The sequence below is a fragment of the Pelmatolapia mariae genome, linkage group LG12 (genome assembly GCF_036321145.2).
Source record: "Pelmatolapia mariae isolate MD_Pm_ZW linkage group LG12, Pm_UMD_F_2, whole genome shotgun sequence".
NCBI classification, from domain to species: Eukaryota; Metazoa; Chordata; class Actinopteri; order Cichliformes; family Cichlidae; genus Pelmatolapia; species Pelmatolapia mariae.
In genome coordinates, this window is record NC_086237.1 from 36,996,802 (window position 1) to 37,017,992 (window position 21,191).

General features: G+C 39.1%; 1 protein-coding gene across 2 annotated transcripts in view; it reads right to left on the minus strand.

Annotated features, from left to right (window-relative positions):
- LOC134638551 (metal transporter CNNM4) overlaps nt 1-21,191 on the minus strand; it is a 50,388-nt gene that overhangs the window by 7,786 nt on the left and 21,411 nt on the right. Inside the window, exons 4-6 of one of the 2 annotated variants that reach the window (XM_063489264.1) lie at nt 20,558-20,727; nt 8,384-8,480; nt 3,337-3,399 (exon numbers count right to left, since the gene is read on the minus strand). In XM_063489264.1, the coding sequence (XP_063345334.1) occupies nt 3,337-3,399; nt 8,384-8,480; nt 20,558-20,727 (330 nt within the window). The remainder of the gene's footprint in view (nt 1-3,336; nt 3,400-8,383; nt 8,481-20,557; nt 20,728-21,191) is intronic. The other variant, XM_063489265.1, reaches the window with a different exon arrangement.

Genomic DNA, 21,191 nt, shown 5'->3' on the forward strand with positions numbered 1-21,191 from the left:
TCACTCATAGTGTAACCACAATGATGACATTCACGGACGTCATCCAGCTGATGACACTCCTGGATGTGTCACACACGCGCTTCACACGCAAGCTCATTACCAGATGTGTGTTATTACCAGTTGGTGTGAGTCTTCCAGTAGGGGGCCTCAGTGAGTCATAGGAAACGGTTTTACCTAGACATGTCAAGTGTGTTAGCTTTCAGGAAATTAAGCTCTAAAGTTAATCCTGGTTGTCTATGGCTACTTTTTAAGTTAGTGGTTAGATGTCACTTCATCAGGAAACAATAATTGCCTAAAATAATCATTTTAAGATCCAGTAGGGAACCTTTCTTTAGTTGTATCCTGTCAACTTATTATGCAGTAACAACTGAAAACAATAACCAACCACTCACAAGTTAGCACTCTGGTGATGATGATTTTCAGCTCTCAATTTGATTTAATTTCAAATCTTTCTTTACATATAAAAGCATTTTTTAAAAAAATACATTATCCCATTGATCTGTGATGTCCTAATTATGAATCCTCAACTTGCATCATCTTAGTTCTGTGAAACAATGAAGGAGTGGATCTGATTGACTTAAGGGAGAGGCACCATAAAGCATATCCTGCTTTATTGTCTAATTTATTCCAAATACATCATGATGCTTTTTTCTAAAAGTCATCCTGATGTGTTAAATTACACTTGAAAATGAAACAGGAAGCTCATCAGGAAAGCGTTTAATGAGGTCATAAGTTTCTCCCCCATACATATGCTCTCTGCTGGCTAAAAACGTGAGTGCTAAAGATAGCGATACCCCGGCCCTCCCTGCAAGGACACAATTGAAAGCCTAAATGGGAAAAGTATGAACCAATCACGCTGTTTGCCTAGCAAATACATGCAGTACAGTTTTACAACCATTTCAGAGGTGTGGGGGCAGGGATATCTCTCTACTCATTATTACTCATTTAATGACATAAGTAAGTGTAGTTTTTAACCCTTTTCTTCACTTACTGTGTTCAAAATGTGAAGGAGCATGGCTTTTGCTCAGTAGTAGGATGAACAGAGACAGACAGAGACTCTTTAGTCTGGATTGAGTCATTAATGATGCTCTAATGTTATAAAAACCGTCCCACGTGTAGAAAAGGTGTAAGAAAGTTTTAAACCTTATTTTGATATAAAGTCAAACCTCATCATCAGATTTAACTGGCAGCGGTGTCCTAGTGAACATTAAATATGGCTCCCTTCCTGTTCATTTAGAAAGCAGCTGCAAAACAATCGCCCTGATTTGCTGTAGTTTGATCTCAAGTTTCAAGACTTCTAGAAGGACTTTGATGGTTTCAGATTTATAGAACATATTTTTCTTTTTCCTTTAAAAATGTTACATCAAAACATTTTGTGAATTTCTCATTTTTGATGTATATTTAATATATTTCTGTTTGTCTGGGTCACAAAAAGTCTCCTACTGGATCTTTAAGAACAAAACTCTGACAATTTTAAAAGAACTACCCTCTACCTGTGATGTAGTGCTCGCACAGTGAGTCGGTGCTTTTAACAGTAAGGCAGACGAGTGATTGGACCAAATTCTAAATAACAATCACCGTACACCCATTTTAATTCATGCAGCTATTACAATTTTTTTTCTTACTGTGCTTTAAAAACACTACAGTCCATTACAGCTATTAATATTATTTAGTCTATTTAAAACTAGTGTTTTCATGACATTGACAGGTCAAGGACAACAAAAAGAGCTGAATTAAAAGGCTCACATGCTGCATCTTAATAGCTCCAAATTCTCCATTGAAAACACTACGTCCAGATGAAGAGAATCAATCTTTTGGGAGCTCATTGTGTTTTGTTTTTAAATTGCATTAGCAGTTATACTTAAAAACTCATGCGATGCCAACAGAAGACAACCCCATCTGAAGCTATCAGGAGCAGCCTCTGCAAAGAGCAGACAGCTTAACCCCCGAGGGGATTCATGTCCCATCTGTGCATCTCATGATGTTGTCCCGTCCTTCTGAGTTTTACTTTACACATGCCATGTGATCGTGTTATTTCCCCTGCATTCCCTCCCAGTTTAAGAAGTGTGCTGACACTCTGGTTGATAAACTCTTTGATCAACTTTCATTATTTCAAAAAATTCGAAAGACGCCAGTTTCACACTCGCATCTCCTCGGTGCTACTATGAATCAACGAATGTGCAAAATTAGCTTATTGTACAGACCAAAATCCTTCTTTTTCTCTAACCACCAAGTCACATTATTCCATATCTCCATCATACATCTTCAAGTCTCTCCAATCTAGTTTTAAACACTCTAAACTCACTTTGCTTTAGGCTGTTATCCATGTAAACTATTCAAAAAGGTTTTTGAAAACACCCTTAAAGACACTTTTGAGACTAATAAAGGCAATTTGGAATTATTTTACACTTCATATAATTAAAATAACTGATGCTGCTTTTTGAAAGCAGAGCCTATTCAAGCATTTCGGGGTTAAAAATGAGCTATGGCTAATATTTGGTGTAGAGGTTGTCAAAAAAGTAAGTTATTGCCATTTTGGTTACATATGTGACTGTAACTAAACAAAGCTGAGTACTCAAACTCAAACTGTTTTTTTTGTTTTTTTTAAATGAAGCTTCTTGGTCAAACATGTATAACACTCTAAAAATACTGTGGTAACAACAAAAACCAACGCCGTTCAGGCTGAGAGAGAAAAAAATGATCAAGCTTCGATTTAACAGATTTTTTTCAAAATGGCAAAGACAGGTTAGTTTGAACAGAGATTAAGTTGTTTACAATGAAGTAAATTTCAATTAATGCTGGCCTACAGTAAGAAAACACTGATTTATCACCTTCTTGTTTCCTCCTGCTCATTTGCTGTCCAAAATTATAACAATAAAATGCAGACGTAGTTTGATCTGCTGTGATGGAGGTTGTTTTGGTTGATCAAAGAGTTTCTTTGCGAAAAAGTAGCTGTTATCCTCTAAATCTTTGCTCTCCTTAAAGGGCAAATCCGCCTTGAATCACACAGAGAAGAAAGCTAGCGCTGTACTTCTGATCTGTGGGCTGAAACCTCAACGTGCTGCACCTTTGGGCAATCAAATGGTGATGTGAGGACAGATGAGGACTGAGCAAAACTTACAGGACTGTATATAAAAGTCTTATCTGTGATCTATCATTTAAACCCACAAAGAGCACTGCCATGAGAATTTCTCTTCTCTTAGTGATCCGGCATCAATTCGCCCAACATGTACAACAGAGTCAAAGCTAGTGTCCCCCTCTACTCAAGCTCTACCCATCCACCCAGTGCCCCATGTGTCCTTCATAGTTAAAGGACCCAGACATGCCGGCGTTTACCTGGCAACCGAGAGAACAGAGAAAACCTCTTAAAGGAGAGGTGACGAGGACGATGTGCAGCCACTGGGAGAGGAGAGAAGGAAGGAAGGAAGGATAGAGGAGGTAATATTGACAAGGAGAGACAGAGGGGACAGAGGAATGAAGGCGAGGGAGGGACAGTCAGTGAGAGACAGATCTGCTTCCAGTTTGGACAAGGACATGCAAAACCGGGAGAAACTCTGCTCCACTGAAAGAATCACCACACAACAGGTTACACTGTTTGCAGGTGAAGTGACATTTTCAGGTTCTCGTTACTCAGCTGCTTCTGAAAGTCTGATTGATCAGAAATTTGATGAAATGAGTGACAGAAAATGACAGAAGTGACAGAAGGAAAATAAGAAAACACAAGCATTTCACATGTTTCGCCATCCGAGGCACTTGAGAGAGTAAACCACTTATTCTGAATATGGAACTGAAAGGAAATACAGAAGAGAAATCGGATTATGTCAGATTAGATGCTGATTCATTGTGATTTAATTTGTGATTTAATGTGGCAATGTTAGACACTCAATCACCGCTCTGGGGTTTTCACAGCCTACACTATGTGGATGAAAGTATTGGGCCATGCTTCTGGGTATTTCACTCTCAGCTGTGAGTGGTATTACCACAAAGTGGAAGATAAAAGAACTGCAGCAAATCAGCCACAAAGTGGCAGACCACATGACGCTGCGGAGCAGCATTAGTGTGTACATGCTGCTGCTCTGCTGACTCAATAACCACACAGTTCTCATCTTTCTCTGGTATTAACATCAGCACAAAAGCTGTACAGTCAGTCAGACAGTCAGTGGCTGAGCACTTCCTATAGGTGTAATGTTTAGGTGGCCTTTAGCTTTTGTCCATACAGTCTCCCTGCAATGGTGATCAGACAGAAGGGGAGCTTAATTTTTATTCACATGCCAATTTGAGCACCAAAAAGCTTTTGTTTATTAGAATCAGTTAGGGTACGGTCATCTTGAAAATCTTATGTCAGATCATCAGATCAGAACTAATGAATACAACAATGTTTGAAGACAGTGTTTATTTTTATTTTATAGAGCTTCTTAATGTCTGAACATAATCTTTTGTTTTTGAACTTTTCCTAAAACGTTTATAATTAAACCTGATAAATAATACTAAGTACTAAATAATAAAACATTATAAATCTAACCTGGCATTAATTTGGTGCTCACATTTGACACTTTACAGTTATCAATAGCCGTCAATACTTTTGAGCGTCATGATAAATATACTTAAATTCAAAACATGACTCAAAATAATCAAGGCTATGGTTTTTGCAGGGTACAGGGAGGAGGTAGAGCTTTGATAAGGTGTTCTGGTCCAATATTTTCATATTGCCAGTGTGTGTATATGTATGTGCGGGTGCATGGGTATGTATGAATGGGTATATATATATCTGTAGGTTGTGTATCCCTTGAGGTGTTGTGTATGTATATATATAGATAGATAGCTAAAAAATAAATAAAAAATTACATGTAACATATAATGTAATTGTAATGAGGTATTTCTGATGGTCAGGGCATATACACGTAGAAAAGGTGTAGTCTATTGATTACTAGATAGTGGAAAGGGGGATTAAATAAGCTTATGCTCCTTTTTGAACATGAAAGTTGTTTTTTTGTGGTTGCTTGTTTTTCTTTTCTTTTGCTTTGTTTGTCTCTTTTTATTTCTATGTTGTTGTACTTTTTTTAACATGTTCAAAATAAAGATTCAATTCAATTCAAATAATCAAGCTAAAACCAAACAAACAAAAAACCACGATACTGTATTTGAACAAGAATGATGATTTTAGAAAGCTGACTGACTCTCTCTCACAACTTTTTATTGTTGGGAATGAAAACAAAAGACTTTTAGTTCTTGATTTTTTAAATCATAGTAACACAATACTTGGTGTTATCTCTCCATTTGGGTCCCAATATATTAACAGAGTTATGGAAAAAAAAAAGTATAACATTAAATGATAATTCATTTCATATCAGAATGAATTTATTTCTTTAGCCCTTAATGCATATTACCAGCTAATTTCTTTTATCTAAGTTTTATAAAGTATATTTTTTGTTATATTGCTTTTCTCCTAAACACACTGAGAAAGCTCAGTTTGCCTCACAGTATTTTAGATTGAGTGTATTTACCCTGGATTATGTAAAAAGGGTTCTGGTAAGTTGTCTAGAGAGATTTTGTCTTTTTTGGAGATATCTGCTAAGCAGGATGAAATAAACTGTCAAGCTTTTTGATGCAACGTCCCACATCTGTCAGATCAAGCTGCTATCAGGCTGATATCTTGTCTGACCCCAGCATCGAAGGTGAGCACACCGAGATTTTCCCCGCAGATACTGAACAGATGTGCCGAAAGACTGATGCGGCACGATTGAACAGCAGAGAGATAAGCTGACAACTGAATACAAGCAGAAATAGACACTGTGTATAAAACTGGCAGAGAAAAGAAGGAAGTTTTGAATGAACTGAAAGTTTATGAGACACTGTGTTAAAGAAGGGAGAGAGTTTAAAAGTCACCAACAAAGCTGTTTCACAATCACTGTTGCAGTCATTTCTCCTTTCAGATACATGTGGTATCCAATGGCCTCCGTGAACCCAGAACATTATTTTTTTAATGCTGAATACGTGCAGAACACTCGACTTTTGATAACACGTGATACAAATGAAGACATAGTTCCTGCTGAAGGGACGTGACAAACGTGAGCGTGCACTAGATTTTTGTAACTCTAAGCTACATGCAGTACGTGACCTATGGTTACTACTAATTTACCAGTAGTTCACGTGGGTTGAGCTGTATGACAAACAGCGAGTTTTCAGATTTGTTTTTCAAATTTGAAACATGCAATAAATAACTATGAGATGCGCCAAGTGTTTATGAACAAATTATGTGAATCTGATGAAAATGTCTGAAGCACAAAACATTTGTGACTGTGTGCATGAAAAAAAAGCAGTAATAGAAACTCGCACACATACAGTTTCCTATTGTGACACATGACGGTTGACATGCTGCTTTCCACGTTCTCTCCAGCCAGCCAACAATTTTAATGGCATTAATTGTTTTTGAATAATAAACAATTTAAACTGTCTTCATGCATCCAAATCAGTTTCACTGGACTTCGGCAGTGATTCCAGAGGCACCCAATGTCAATAGAATATTGTTATTGGCCAATATTCACCATATTTATTGATATATCAGTCAGCATCTGCAAATGAGAGAGCCCATCATATTTATCTGTTACTGAATCAGTTGTGCTTGTTTATGTTTAAGTATTGTGTGGTAAAGAGCTTAAAGTCACGTGGGAATAACATTCAACACTGGTCAAGGTGTGATGTTTAAACACTGGTATCAGCACACATTGGTGCATCCCTTATTGACTCTAGGAGGCTCTCAAATCTGAGACTGCTGAGACGTATGGGACCTGCAGGTGATTCACTGATTGAGATCATTTTCATACTCAAAACATTCAGTGACCTCTAGTGTCCTGATGTTGGTGGTGCTACGATTCTGGAAGACACTACTCCCATCAAGCTAAAGATGTTTCAATGTAAGTTAAAGGTCAGCGATTTGCAGTAACACAAACCACGGTACCAAAAAGCTCTCCTCACTATAGTTTCACAGGTTCATTTTTTTCCTTTAATTTGGCACCAGACTGTATTTTACGAGCCCTTTGAAGTTGCCAACTGTAATGTTTTAAACTGTGCACCAGGTGGGGCTGGAACACTTCTAATTCCTCTCCAAGGTGGGAATAAAGTGCAGGAATCTGATTGGTGACATTTATATGTATGGGGTTTTTTTGTTTTGTTTTTTTTAAGAACAAAACTTAATTTCAGGAATCTGGGGGACTTGTAACACGGGCCAAAGAAGAGTACTGTGTACTTTTGTGTACTTTTCGATGCTTTTTCTTTTTTGTCCCTGTAAAAGTTTACACTTTGCTCTGTAGCGGTTCCTTCTTGCTTTTAATTATAACTAATAGAAAAAAATATAACTTTATGTAGTCAGCTGTTAAATGTATTTAATTTATTTATCATATACTACATATGATAAGCAACATGCTGTGTTGCACTAAGACAAAGCACTAAAAAGAAATCCTGGGCCACATAATAATATTGCAAAGCTGTCCGTCTGTACCAGCTGAGATATTGGTGTAATGCTCTTTGTATGTGTGTGAAATTTGAATTGAATTGAATTGAACTGAATTGAGATAGTGGACTCTTATAGGTACCTGGGTGTTCACCTGAATAATAAACTGGACTGGAGCCACAACACTGATGCTCTTTACAGGAAGCGTCAGAGCAGACTCTACCTGCTGAGGCGGCTGAGGTCATTTGGAGTACAGGGAGCGCTTTTAAAGACCTTCTATGACTCTGTGGTGGCATCTGTCATTTTTTACAGTGTTGTATGTTGGAGCAGCGGTTTATCGGCAGCTGAGAGGAAGAGGTTGGATAAACTCATCAGGAAGGCCAGCTCTGTTCTGGGATGCACCCTGGACCCAGTGCAGGTGGTGGGAGACAGAAGGACTCTGGCCAAAATAACATCTCTGATGGACAGAGTCTCCCACCCCATGCATGTAAATGTTGCTGAACTGCAGAGCTCCTTCAGTGACAGACTGCTGCATCCTCGATGCATGAAGGAGCGTTTCCGCAGGTCCTTCCTCCCTGCAGCTGTCAGACTGTACAATCAGAACTGCTCCCAACAAACATAGATGTTTACATCAGCACTGTAACTGCAATAAGTTAATCAACCGATTCGCACTACAACCTGGTTGGCCTCTTATCTGTTGTTATTTTTATTTAATTTAATAACTGTACAGTACTCTGTTTATAGTAATTTTGTCCTTAATGTAAATATGTAAGAAAAATTGTGTATGTTTCTGTTCTGTGTCCTGTGTACTGTTTGTTTGTATATGTGTCTTTTTGCTGCTGTTACAACCAAATTTCCCCTTGTGGGACAATTAAAGGATTATTCTATTCTATTCTATTCTATTCTAAATACAGTAATGTGTTTTGGACTCACCCAGTGTGGGAGCACTGAGTGCCATGATACCATAGTATGAGAAAGGTCCAGTCTCAAACTTCATGTTCTCATTTCCAGCCTCCACCTCCACTCGACCCTGCAAAATCAAGACAGACGTTTATGTTTTTTAACAGTTAAGGCTGCAACAGTGTCATTCATTCTGTTTATGTGGATTTACTCTGCAAACTCATCCTCAAGCCTTGTGCTGAGCCACATGCAATATTTCAGAACCAATGAAAAATTAAGGCAGACATAATAGATGATTTAAAATACCTATTTAAATGACTGCAGCATTTCGGAACATTTATGTTCTTGGATTCCAGCTCTCCATTTAATCTGAAGCTAGTGTTTCTGTGCCAAAATAATACAAAAGAAATTCTCCAAGTTCTTACTCATTTTGACATAAACGAAGCAAAACATTACGTGGCTCTAAAATTTACATGCCTCAAGTCATTTACATGACTTGAGGCATGTAAATGTTCTGTAGTGAACACTTTGGGGCTGTGCATATCAGACAAGGTCATATCCTCACGACAGAACTAAACTTTCAGCAAACTGATTAAACATATGTGTGAAAGAGAAGGAGAGAGAGTTTTTATTTAAAAGGCATTTATTTATTTATTAACATCGCTGTTCTTGCTAATCACAGGCTAACAAGTCCCTGCATATGCTGTAGTGTCCTTGGGTAAGACGCTACACCCCCAGTGTTAGTTATATAACGACACAGCAGTGGTGTGTGTGTGGCGCACTTTAAAAGGTTAAAAAAACCAAAAAAAAAACCGCACATTAAAGTTAAAAAATATATACATTTTACTTTGATTTTGTCCATCAAGTATTTCAAAACCTTATCCATGTATGTCAATAAAAAGGAAGAATTCCTGATATTTAAAAACAGACTCACTGGCTATGTTCGGCCACTTTGATTAAGCATATTAATGGAGATACTTATTTACTTCCTGTTAATCAGTCAATCCTTTTTCCTAATTAAGCCCTAAAGCACTGGAAGATCACAATTTCTGCTGAGCAGCCCTGACTTTTCTTTTCTATGAAATGACACAATTTGGCCTCTAGAGGGCGGTGCAATAACAGGTGAAAAAAACCGTATAGCCGTTATTAGTGACCATCCTCAGGAGATGCTTTGCATCACTTGTGGGAAGAAACAGGTTTACTCTGGCCTTGATCAGACGTAAATAAACACTGTGAAACATGATACACATCTGGCAATGCTGCTGTCTGCAGAGGGAGGATGTGATGCAATGGAGAGAAAGGGGAGTTAGAGTAGCAGAAGTTTCTTTGTAAAGAGATATGGAAGAGAGATTAGGGGCACACAGAGGGAGATGGAGGGATAAGAGGACAGAGGACAGGACAGAAGGGGGTTAAGGAGGCCTCTGTGTTGGAGGCAGTTGGCCCGGATCGTCCTGCTGGAATGTGTGAACTGCAGCAACAACACAGCACAGTTAATCCATGCTGCCATCCCTCCTTCACTCCATCCTCCCACCCTGCTGCAAATGGACTGAGCTGATGAAAACATAACAGGTGGTAAAATAAAAGGACGACAAAAGAAAGAGATGGGCAAACAGGACAGAGGGTGGGCCGTGCTTACAACAGTGACAAATACAGCAGGACAATTAGCTTAAATTCTAACATCTGAATGAGTTTGCTGTTAAGTGTTGATTAAACCTAATTTGAAATTTTTGTGCAGATTTTAAAGCTTCCAAACACAGCAGCCATAAAATATGTTATGTCTTTGGCTAATATTTCAGTTTAATGTTCAAATGACATTAATAAAGTATCAACTTTACCAAAAACAGAAGGTAAGCACTGCTCTAAAAATGTAGGTTTGCAGTCATGTTTCAGGAGTTTATTAAGTATTTATGTGGATAAAAATGCATATCATCAGCATGTAAAACCTGCAGACACAGATTAATAACTCAAAATCATAAAAACTTAACAATCAGAAATGATTGTTTTACCTTAATTATCTGTGAATTTCCCTTTAAGACCTCCTGGTTCAGCAGAGAGCAGCCAACAAACACAATTAATCTGATATAACCATCCATTGTGCTATTTTAGGGCGCGTGCCAATTTAGAAACCTGGCTTTGTTGTTTCAAGAGATGAGAGGGAGAGGGAGTGAGAGTGTATCTGTCACTGGAGTTACCAGGTGGGCGGTTTCAATCACAAACTCTCTGCTGAATTAAACTTACAACATCGGCCCGCAGCATTTCACGGCTGCTGTCAAAAGTGATCAGAACAGAAATCTACACCACAGCTCGCCTAACACTCTAGAAACAATTAGGACACCAACCACATACAACCTGATTCGTGTATCCATATTTAGCCTTGTTTATCTTTTTGAGGTTTCGCTCTTCCTAAAATAAATACCCTGTTCGCTCTCAAAAAAGATTATTTCATCATTGCTGTGCCACTTCTTTATTTGATCTGCAAATAATTAAATGATTAATCTGGTGACTGAATTGATAAAAATGCTGATTAACATAAACACAGATGAGAGAAAGAGTGAAAGAAAACAGTAACAGTAAGACACACACACACACACACACACACACACACACACACACACACACACGAACCATGATTTGAGGTTAACTGGGTTAAATTTGTTACATGTGGTGCTGATGTGTATTTCTGTGAAACTGTGTGTTATACAGCGAGCTGACAAACTGAGGTGTAGAGGGGGTAACATCTAAAGGACAATAAACAATGACCAATCATCAGCTGACCTGTCAGGTGATTAATTATTTGACACTTTGTTTGCTTGCTAACTGCAGCACAGGGTGACTAGAGGTTCCTCTTTATCTGAAACTGCACAGCATTTTTATCCTTTTCCCCATCCCAGAGATAATGTGCGATTTTAATTGGCAGACACTTTTCTGAAGTCTAGCTTTTAACCATCACGCCATCATATGTTATACACAAGTGAACCAATTATCATCCTACTGGGGATAACTGCAGATTAGCAGATTTGAGCACAAAGAGATGAAGGTGATAGTTTTCACACAGCTGAATAAACGTCAGACAGAAAACTGATTAAACAGAAGTGTGAGATGGTCGAGAATTTTCTCCAATGTCCTGTTATATATTACGGAGCAAGGAGCAGACGGCTGAGTTTATTAAACTCCACCGACACAGCTGCTGACGCAAATCTGAAGGCTAGACCGTCCCATTTCACAGCTTCACACTTCCGGCCTTCTTGCTCATCGAAGGACCCGGCCCACGTAGACCGCGAAGGACGGGTCCTTCGAAGGATGCGGCCTAGGAATTGGGACACAGCTAAGAATGGGGAGCTACTTTTTACAGTGTGAAACCACAGCTTTTCCCCCCTTTTTGCCAAACTCATGTATTTTTCAGTTCTACACATAAGAAAGTATAACAACAAAGTACAAGTGGTTCTCAAAAGAAACACATGGCTTAAAAAGAAATGTGACACTTCATGGATGCCAGAGACGAGCAGCAGTCGTAACGGTTATTTGGATCATTACGTTTTATTTGCTTTAAGCTTGTTCTATTTACTGAATGAGGGTGTTGGGAAAGTTTCATTTAAAGAAAATGTATTTGTATTTGTTGTAAGAGTTTATTTTTGAGTGGGGGTGTCCTGACAGTGACCTGTCTGAGTGTATTCCAGTGGGAGTTGTGATTAAAAAAAACTACAAATTAAAGTTTTGCACTAGTGTATCTAACAAGTGAAAGATCCCGTGTTCAATCCCAGGAGGAGACATGAATCTATTTAGGGCTGCATTATCAGAAAATCAAATATGCAGCACTACCCGCTGTGGTGACTCCTTGTGAATAAGGGAGCAGTCAAAAGTAGCTTAAATCCAGTTACTGCTACAGTAGGAGATAAAACGGTTGTGCAAATGTTAAACATGTTTTGGTGACTGGTATTCAGGTACAGTCACACCTTCAGGCTTGTCCTGGATACTCCCACATGCCTGCATGCTACAGTTTACAAGCCAACATTAACATGTGATGCTGTTTGACCTTTTAGATTAAAATTTGTATTTCAAGAACATACTTTGGGTGGATTGGGGCAAAGTCAAACTACATTTCCCAAATCAGGACAAGCCTTCCTCTCAGTGGGCGAGGTTTTCATTTTAGCTTTATTTTGAAGGCTACATTGACTTGGCACGACTCCCTTTGGCAAAATGTTCTGGTCCAAATTTGTCTGGTTAGAATCATTCACACCTGCTCACTGCACCCACAGGCTCCTGCAGAGTAATCGGAGGTCGAATGCCTTAATCAAGGACAACCGGCTACTGAAAGACGAGCAGACATTTGCTGCAAGCTTCCTCTCACTGTTCTCCTTTACTGGCAAGGCAGAAAAGAAAACAAACAACCACCAGGAAGATTCGACATCTCTCGAACAACTCCTCTACCATTGCCCCACAAGTATACAAGGTTGACAGTAGCGAGACTTCCTTCTATGGCCACTAATGAAATTGTTAAACCTGCTCTGCCACCAGCGTTTTGCCTCTTACAAGTATATCAGAGCTGTGAAAGATGTCAATCATCTCCTGGCATGTTAGTCATGTCTGTTTGTATGTGAGCACTGGCAAAGGTCAAATAGCTAGCTTGAAACATATGCACGTTAAAAACAAAACAAAACAAAACAAAACAAAAAAACAAACACACATAGAAACATGCTGAAGCTTGACTCCGAGCGACGTAAGCCACACACGCTGCTGGACGGTTGGTGTTTAAATGGAGGTTAACGTGGGAGGGAGGAGAGAAAGAAGAGAAACAGAGGGAGGCAGAGGACAAAAGCGAGAGGTGTAAAGTTTGCCGGTGCTCTGGTCAGACCCGTTTTCCTGGATCTGCACTGGCTGGCGTTAAGCAAAAGCACAGTAATGACATGAAAACATCATGAAAGCAGAGCACTTTCATTAGCCGTCTACCAGTGCTGGTTAATTAGGTATCAAAGTCATTTTTTTCAGATTTGAGATATGAGAAGAAAGTTTTTCTTAAAAGTCTCAGTCAGATCTGCAGTAAAAACTGTCTCAAACCTTAATTACGAAACCCACTTAAGCTCCTCTATGAGACAAAAGCTCAGACTTTCTGCTCTAGTCTGCCCAAAAACAAAGTGAGTGAGAACCATAAGTGACACTAGCCTCGTGGTGATCAAACCACTGAAAATACATTTTAAGAGCAGTAACATTATTTTTCCAGAAAAAAAAAATCTTTAAATGTTGTTGTGAGCACTCTCTGTACTATTAGGAACTATTTTTTCTCTGCTGTTTATCTTTTACATATCTTGATACTCACTGGACTTCCTTAAATCAAATTCTTTGACACAGGTGAATCAGTCTCATCTGTCCTGTTGCACAAAATGTTTTCTTTCTGACTTGCTTCATTGCTCGAGGGCTCTTAAGAAAGGCTCAAGGAGTAAACAGGTGCACTGCTTTAAAACACAAGGGAAACATTTAAGAGTCTAACTGTAAAAATGAATGCAGCACAGAAACACTTTCATGGCGATCATCTATTTTTAAATAACCAACACTGTAAAAATTACCAAGTTACTGTGTGAAGCAAACGATTATTTAAACCTTTATTTTAAAATCTAGTAGACGTCAAACTGGAAATTGCAGTCAAGCTGTGGATGAGGGAATTATGTATAAAATACGTGTATATTTAGCAGACCTGCGAAAAAGCTGAAAACATTGGGTTTGAATATTTCTCTCCTAAATATTAAAGTTTCAAACAGCTGGTAAATTTTCAGCCAGCTTCTTAGAAACTAGCTGAAAATTAAGCCCCATCTCAGGCTAAAAGGAACTTCACTGAAGATCAGCATTCAAGGAAAGTTTGGAATAATGGGATTTTCAAATCTTCAGAATTTAGAATGTCTGATCCAGTATTCGTGAAAAGCGAATTTTTAACAATGATTCATTTTTATATTCATTTGTTTTCTAGTTAATATTTACCACCTTGTCCTTTCACCACATACATGGAAACCACTTTGATTAAAATTTTCTTCACACACAATCCCTGAATGACTGACTGACGAGTGATACTTGAGAGGATAAAAGGAATAATTAAAAAAAAAAAAAAAAGTGTCCTATAACAGTTACACACTTCTCTTTGTCTCAGAGACAGAGCCTGTCCTTCCAAAAGGACAACAGAAACAATTGTCACTACACGGAGCTCTCACAGGCCATAATTCATAAACATACACATCATATGGGCCTTACTGCAGAAGAATGAAACCCACAACACAATGTGTTAGTACACCACAATTTGCTTTAGTTTCTGAGGGTGGTAATAAACCTCAGAGCAACACATCTCGTACTCATTTCTAACTAACTTTGAGCTGTTCAGCTATTCAGCTTAAAGTTCAACATAGGTGTGTTTTCTGGTTGTGTGTTTTTGCTGAACTGTAGGTGGGTCTTGGCCAAAGTTCAAGTGGCCGCGTTAGGACTCATCAGCACTGTGATATTTGTCAGTAACGACAGGTTATACATCAAACCGATCTTTGTGAACTTGAATGATCATTTATGTTGCGCTGCGACTGCTAAACAGGAAGGAGTTTTTTACTTCAGTGACAAAGCATAGCAATGGCAGTGAAAGAAGAAAAGGCAGTGTCAAGCAAGCAGGACTTCAAAAAGAAAGGAGGAGTCAGTGAAAGTATGACAGCAGAGCATTAAGAGGTTTAAGAGAGCAAGGTGAGAGAGGATGTCCTGGCACAGAGTTGAAATGAGGACCTGATGTCACTAAAGAAACATTTTGAGGACCTTAGAGGACAGAGAGACAGGAGGGGCTCAGGGAAAGGCAGCCATCTGCTGTGACATATTTAAGGTTCAGGAAAGAGAAGCAGTTTCAGATACACACACGGCGAGTGGAAGCGTTTAGTCAGAAATCAGGGGAAGCCCCGCAGCAACTAAGTCTATAGCAGCGTAACTAAGGGATGGCAGAAGTCACCCATTGCAGCTCTAACTGTAAGCTTAATCAAAAATGAAAGTTTCAAGCCTAATCTTCAAAGTAGAGAGGCCTCCTGAACCCAAATCTGGAGCCAGTTCCACAGGAGACAACCCTCATAGAGCAAAGTATTTATTAAAGTCTAATATGAAGTATATCAACAGTTCATTTCTAATTAGCTCTTATTTTTGTACTACCTGCTTTTGTTTCTTATAGTCAAGGAAAATCATTCTTGCCATCTCCACCCTCACTCCTACTTTTACACTCTGGGATAACATAATGTCTCCCACAAGCGAGACAACCAATAAACAATATTGCAGCCATCTAGTCACAAACAAGAAGGCATCCCTTAGAGGAGGGGTGGAATTGTGTGTTACAGTCACAAAGAAAGGTAAATGCCATTCTGTGTGACTATTACAACTCTGGAAAATAGATTCAGAGGCACATTGAGGCGATAAGGACCCACACTGTCTGAGGATCCTTCCTGCTGTGTAGGTTGCATTTGTGTTTGTGTGAAGCTCAGTAGAGCCCCTGCAGAGGTCTGAGGATTCACTGTCACGGGTTTGTTAATAACTTATAACAAAGCCTGCAGGGGCTCTGCCTCAAACCACACACACACCACCTGACATTAATTTTGTGTGTGTGTGTGTGTGTGTGTGTGTGTGTGTGTGTGTGTGTGTGTGTGTATATATAAGAGGGAGACTGTGGTTGTGAGCTTTCACGTGCGAGGCCTAGTGTGTCCTGCCAGCCTCTTGTGTTTAGTGGTTTGTGAGCATGTGTTTGTCATAAAATGAACTGCTGATGTCAAACTGAACAGTTTCCTCCAACAGTTTGTGCAAACTGATTGACTCACTTACACTGTGATACAAACACACACACAAACATTTCCTCAGTGGGATTTACAGTGTGAGTCAGTGTCAACTAATAACAAGCTCAACCCCAGCCTAATGTGTCGATGGTGTAAGGCTCCATCTCTCGCTCTCTCACACACACACACAGCACACACACACAAAGATTGCCTCCTTTTAAGTACAGGAATATTTCTTATTCTCACAGGACTCCATTTTTCCATCTCTTGTTCACAACAGGAAGTAGCTTCTCTCTAATAATGATGTGATGTAATTACCCTGGAATGTACAGCAACTGTGCTTATATGACTTACCCATGTCCAGTCTACATTTCATAATGTCAAAAACACTGATTTTATCTTTTGTTTTAATCTCATTTTGTCTTTGTTCTGTCCACTTCAGAAACTAGTTGGCCCCAGTCTGTGAAACAAATGCATAACAGAGATTTCTCAAAAATAAAAATGATCAAACCTCTTGTACAACATCAAAACATAACCGGAAAATTTATACTTGAAATAAAATACCATCTAAAAATGTTCAGATGATGCCTGCACATCTCCTAAAGCTGAGTGAACCCTGTGAACACAACAAAAGTCGGACTCGGGCTGCGATACTGACTGTTTTGTGAGAATCACTAAGCATCTTTATAGACGCATAAATCACTCGGGTCATAAACAAATAGGCTGTCTGCTGACAGCAAGGATCACTACCAGGAAAACACACACATATGCAAAGTAATCATGTGGACCCTATAAAAGGAGTGGAACAAGTGCAGCGAATCATCACATCTGAGGTTTTTTATTCTCATGAGTCAACCGCACACTGGATGTTGATGTAAACATAAGAGTAAAAAAAATAAAAATAAAACTTTAACGTCTGCACATAAACACACAGTTCAAAATATGTGCAGTGAGTCAATCTATGAAAACAAGCAGAGATTTATTGAAAGTATTTCTCCCCTTATCTAAAGACGTCACAAACTGTCTTTGGACTCTGCATTTTGAAGTCAGAAGTGACCATATTTGGATAAGAAGATGGTTATCAGCTAAGGCGAGTGAGCTTGGTCAATAAGTCGTATCAACTGCTAAAGAACAATAATAAAATAGTAGAATTTTACACACAAAAGCAACCTTCATGGACGACCTCAATGATTAAAATAATACATCAACCAACCCCCCACTTTAAATCAGGCTATTTTAATATGGCAGTCAATGGGACCTTGCATTTAGGGCTCACTTCAAGTGGCCATTAAGGGAACTGCAGTTTCTGGCACTCCAACTTTATTTTACAGCCTCATAAGTTTCCGTTTGGTTCAGCTTGTGACTGAAATAAGCTAAAAGGCACACATTATTTAAGGGGGTTTAAAAAAAAGCAAATGCAGAATCGTATTAACCTCCTCAGGTTGCAAAGGCGTGTCAGATTGTAAAAGGGAAAATGACTGTCTCTCACTTGCTTTATAATCTCAGTAAAACATTTTCATGAGTTTAAAGTCTCAAATGTTAGTTGCAAGTCTTATTTAGTATAGCACAATGTTCATTTTCTAAACTTTGGTCCCGTTTAGAGCAAAGTAGACAATAAAGCACAGCATGCTTTAGGCCAGACCTACGCTGAGACTGGCAAGTCACGACCACATGAGCACGTAATATCCTTGGTTTCTCAATCAGACCAACTCCTCGCTTGCCGCATCTGGTTTCAGAAAACCATTATGGCAACTCAAGACTTCAAAATGGGACTTCACAGATCGGTGGGTGATCTCCTATGTCCCGCTTTTTTATAGTGTGTATGGGATCCACTATAGAATCTGTGGTATGTACTCTGTATTGCTTAATGAAGGCTCGAGCCAGGAAAGCCCGATGTGTCACAATGTGTTGCATTTTTATTTGGGCAATAAATAAATTAAAGCGGAACCCCAACGAGTGCAAGACATTTTTTTTTCTTTATGCTTGCACCTGCCCATGTTTTAGTGTGGATGTTGTAGGTCAAGTAATCGCAGCTCTTTCCAAATCCATATCCCTGGATTTTCATTTTTTTGGTAACTTGAGGCAACCCATCAAACTTCACAAATCTCTGTTTTGTGTTTGCACACATCAGAAAAGTACTGTACTGTGTACTGTGGGTTCAGCATTACTGTTTGGTCCCTAGTTAGAGGCTTCTGTGGTATCTTTCTATGCAGACACCAGAGGTGGAAAATTGTAAGCCCTGCATGCTTACAGTAAATGCCACCGACTTATTCCACATGTGGGGTCCACAAAAGCTACAGTATCCGGCCTCCCACCGGGAAAATCTCACAGAGGAGAATGGAGGGGAGAAAGCTGAAATAGATCTCCGGATTAGTGAACCCTGCTAATGACTGTTTGGGAACAATGACATAAACGATCTCTGGGAAATATGTGTGTGTGAAAGAGTGACATTAAGACAATGAAGCGTAGTTTTCCCACCCTTTGGGATTTGAGTGCACGTCTATATGTACACAGAGTGAGTGCAGCAGATGTGCAAAATCAGGGCAAGTTACTTTTTTGTGCACTACAGCATGGACGTGTAGAGGGAGGTGGTTTTCAAGTTGAAATGGGTGTGTCTATGTCAGCTTTGGGATTAGTGTATTGAAGCTATCTGACAGCAGCGAGTTTGTGATGTAATCAATTCCTTCAGACATATAATGCATGTCGTCTAGGACCCCAATGCAGCCCTACTACCGGCACCGCTTGTCTGTCTGAGGTCACTGCACTGTGAAATCTTCTTTTCACCCTTTTAATCAATCAAACCTGATTATTAGGTCACAATTTATAATTACTACTGAATTACAGACAGTAGTATGGCAATACGTTCCCACTGTGGATAAAAGTACAGAGTCATCTAAACATTACACCTACAGAAAATCCAGAAATGAAGCATGTGGGCTAATGTTAATGCCAGAGGAGCTTTGAGACTCTGCAGTGTAAATGAAGAATCCTCAGCATTTGGCAACCCTGCTCTGTCACTGGCCCCTAAATGCTTCCACTTTGGAACCACACCAGTTGTAGTCAACAATAAATTATTTAGGAGAATAGGAATTTCACAAGCTCCCTTGTTGCCACAGTGCCATCTTATTACAGTACCAAGCTTGAATTGAAACAAATGTTAATAAAAGCAGACTGAATGAAAAGGTGCTTGATTTTACAGATCTATGTCAATGAGACTGAAAACACAAATTGCTATTGCTAAGAGTCATGCAGCCCAGTACTTTTGGGTGCAAATTTCTTTTTGTTCACTATACTACTGTACATTTTGCCACAAGAGTAACAAGTCTTTTGTTTATAAATAGGAGCATGAAACACGAGCTGAAATATTTCATGAAAAATCTGTACGAAAAGCATCAGAAAAATTGTGCAGTTTTCAACTGTGCGGTTCATGTTTCATCTCTTGTTACTGCAGGTGTGCCATGAACGTAGCAGCTTATGCCTAGGTAAGTGAATCGTATGTCTCTGCTGCGGGTTTTTTCCCCGCCACTGATGTGAAAATGTTGTTTAAATGTAAATGGTAAAGCAGAAAAAGCATATTAACAGCTTTGGGCAAATTCTAAGCCTAACTACAGAAATGAACAGCTGGAAATACAAAAACATTATTATGCTACATCTAGCTCAATTAATAATCACCAATCATTAATTTAATTGTTAATTAAGTAAACATATACGATATTTTCATACAACAAATGCCATCTGCTGACAAAACTCTTTTCATATAGATCAGCGGTCCCCAACCTTTTTTGTGCCACAGACCGGTTTAATGTCAGACAATATTTTCACGGACCGGCCTTTAAGGTGTCGCGGAGAAATACAACAAAATAAAATGATACGGCCAAGACAAAAACTGAGGTATTTTGTAAATATAATAATAAACACTAATTCACTGTGTAATCGTGTAACTTTATTAGCAGCGTCCTCCTGAAATGCACCAACAACATTGAGAGCAACATCCTCCTCTCTGCCCCTTAATGCTCTCTGGTCGCTATGGTAACGCGTAAATATTTCTTTCAAAATAAGATACACAATTACAACACGGGAAAAGACCCAGGGAAACCGAATTAACGATAAAAACCCTGAAAACCATAAATTTCACACCTGAGCCTCAACTCTCGCGGCCCGGTACCAAACGACTCGGGGGTTGGGGACTGCTGATATAGAACAAACCACAGTTTCCTTCAGCAACAGGTACTTCTAAGGTCTTTCTGACACAACAGCTAAACAAACAAAAATGCAAAACAATTCTACTGCTGCACTGTGAATGAAGAGTTCTAAGCAGATATCTGACAGCAGAGTGAGCAGCTACAGATTTTTGGATTCGGACCAACCATTTTTCCAAATCTAGCCTGAAGCAACAAAGGAGTCAAATACACATGTAGCTCCCTGAATCACTGAGTACCTGTAGGATGAGAATGAAGTAGTCGGCCGGCTTGCCCCTTTGGTAGATGTAGTGATGGGACGACCGTTTATCATTCTCATTGAACTTGATCTCCTGGATCACATCGGGGTGACGCAGGATTCGCAGCAGCACCTTGTCTGAGATCTGAGACGGGCTGAACAAGCTCACCTCTGCCGAAAGGGAAAAAGCAGAACAACAGATATTTTTACACCATTTATTAGTGAAGACTAAAAGCCACATTGGTCTTTTATGTTTTTTTTTTTTTTTAATGCAAGTACTCTTAAGTATATAGGCTGACCAAAACTGACCAAGGCATTTCTTAAAATAGTAAACATGAAATTAAACAGTGTTGGTTAATTTCATCCACACACTAGGCCAACCTATAATTTACAGTCCAGCAAGGACATAAGGAAAACACAGGTTACTCAAGCCGAGTTTAAGGTGTATCATATGTTACGTTGTCAGTGGGTAGACCACAAACTATTCAATTAAAGGATCCAGATGTACTTAAATGAAAATCAACAATTCTGAAACTGCAGAGGAACAAACACAATATAACACTGACATTCTGTCTTCCTCTACTGTGTTACCCACGTGTGGCTCTTAACGCCTGGTGACAGCTGTAAGGTTTACA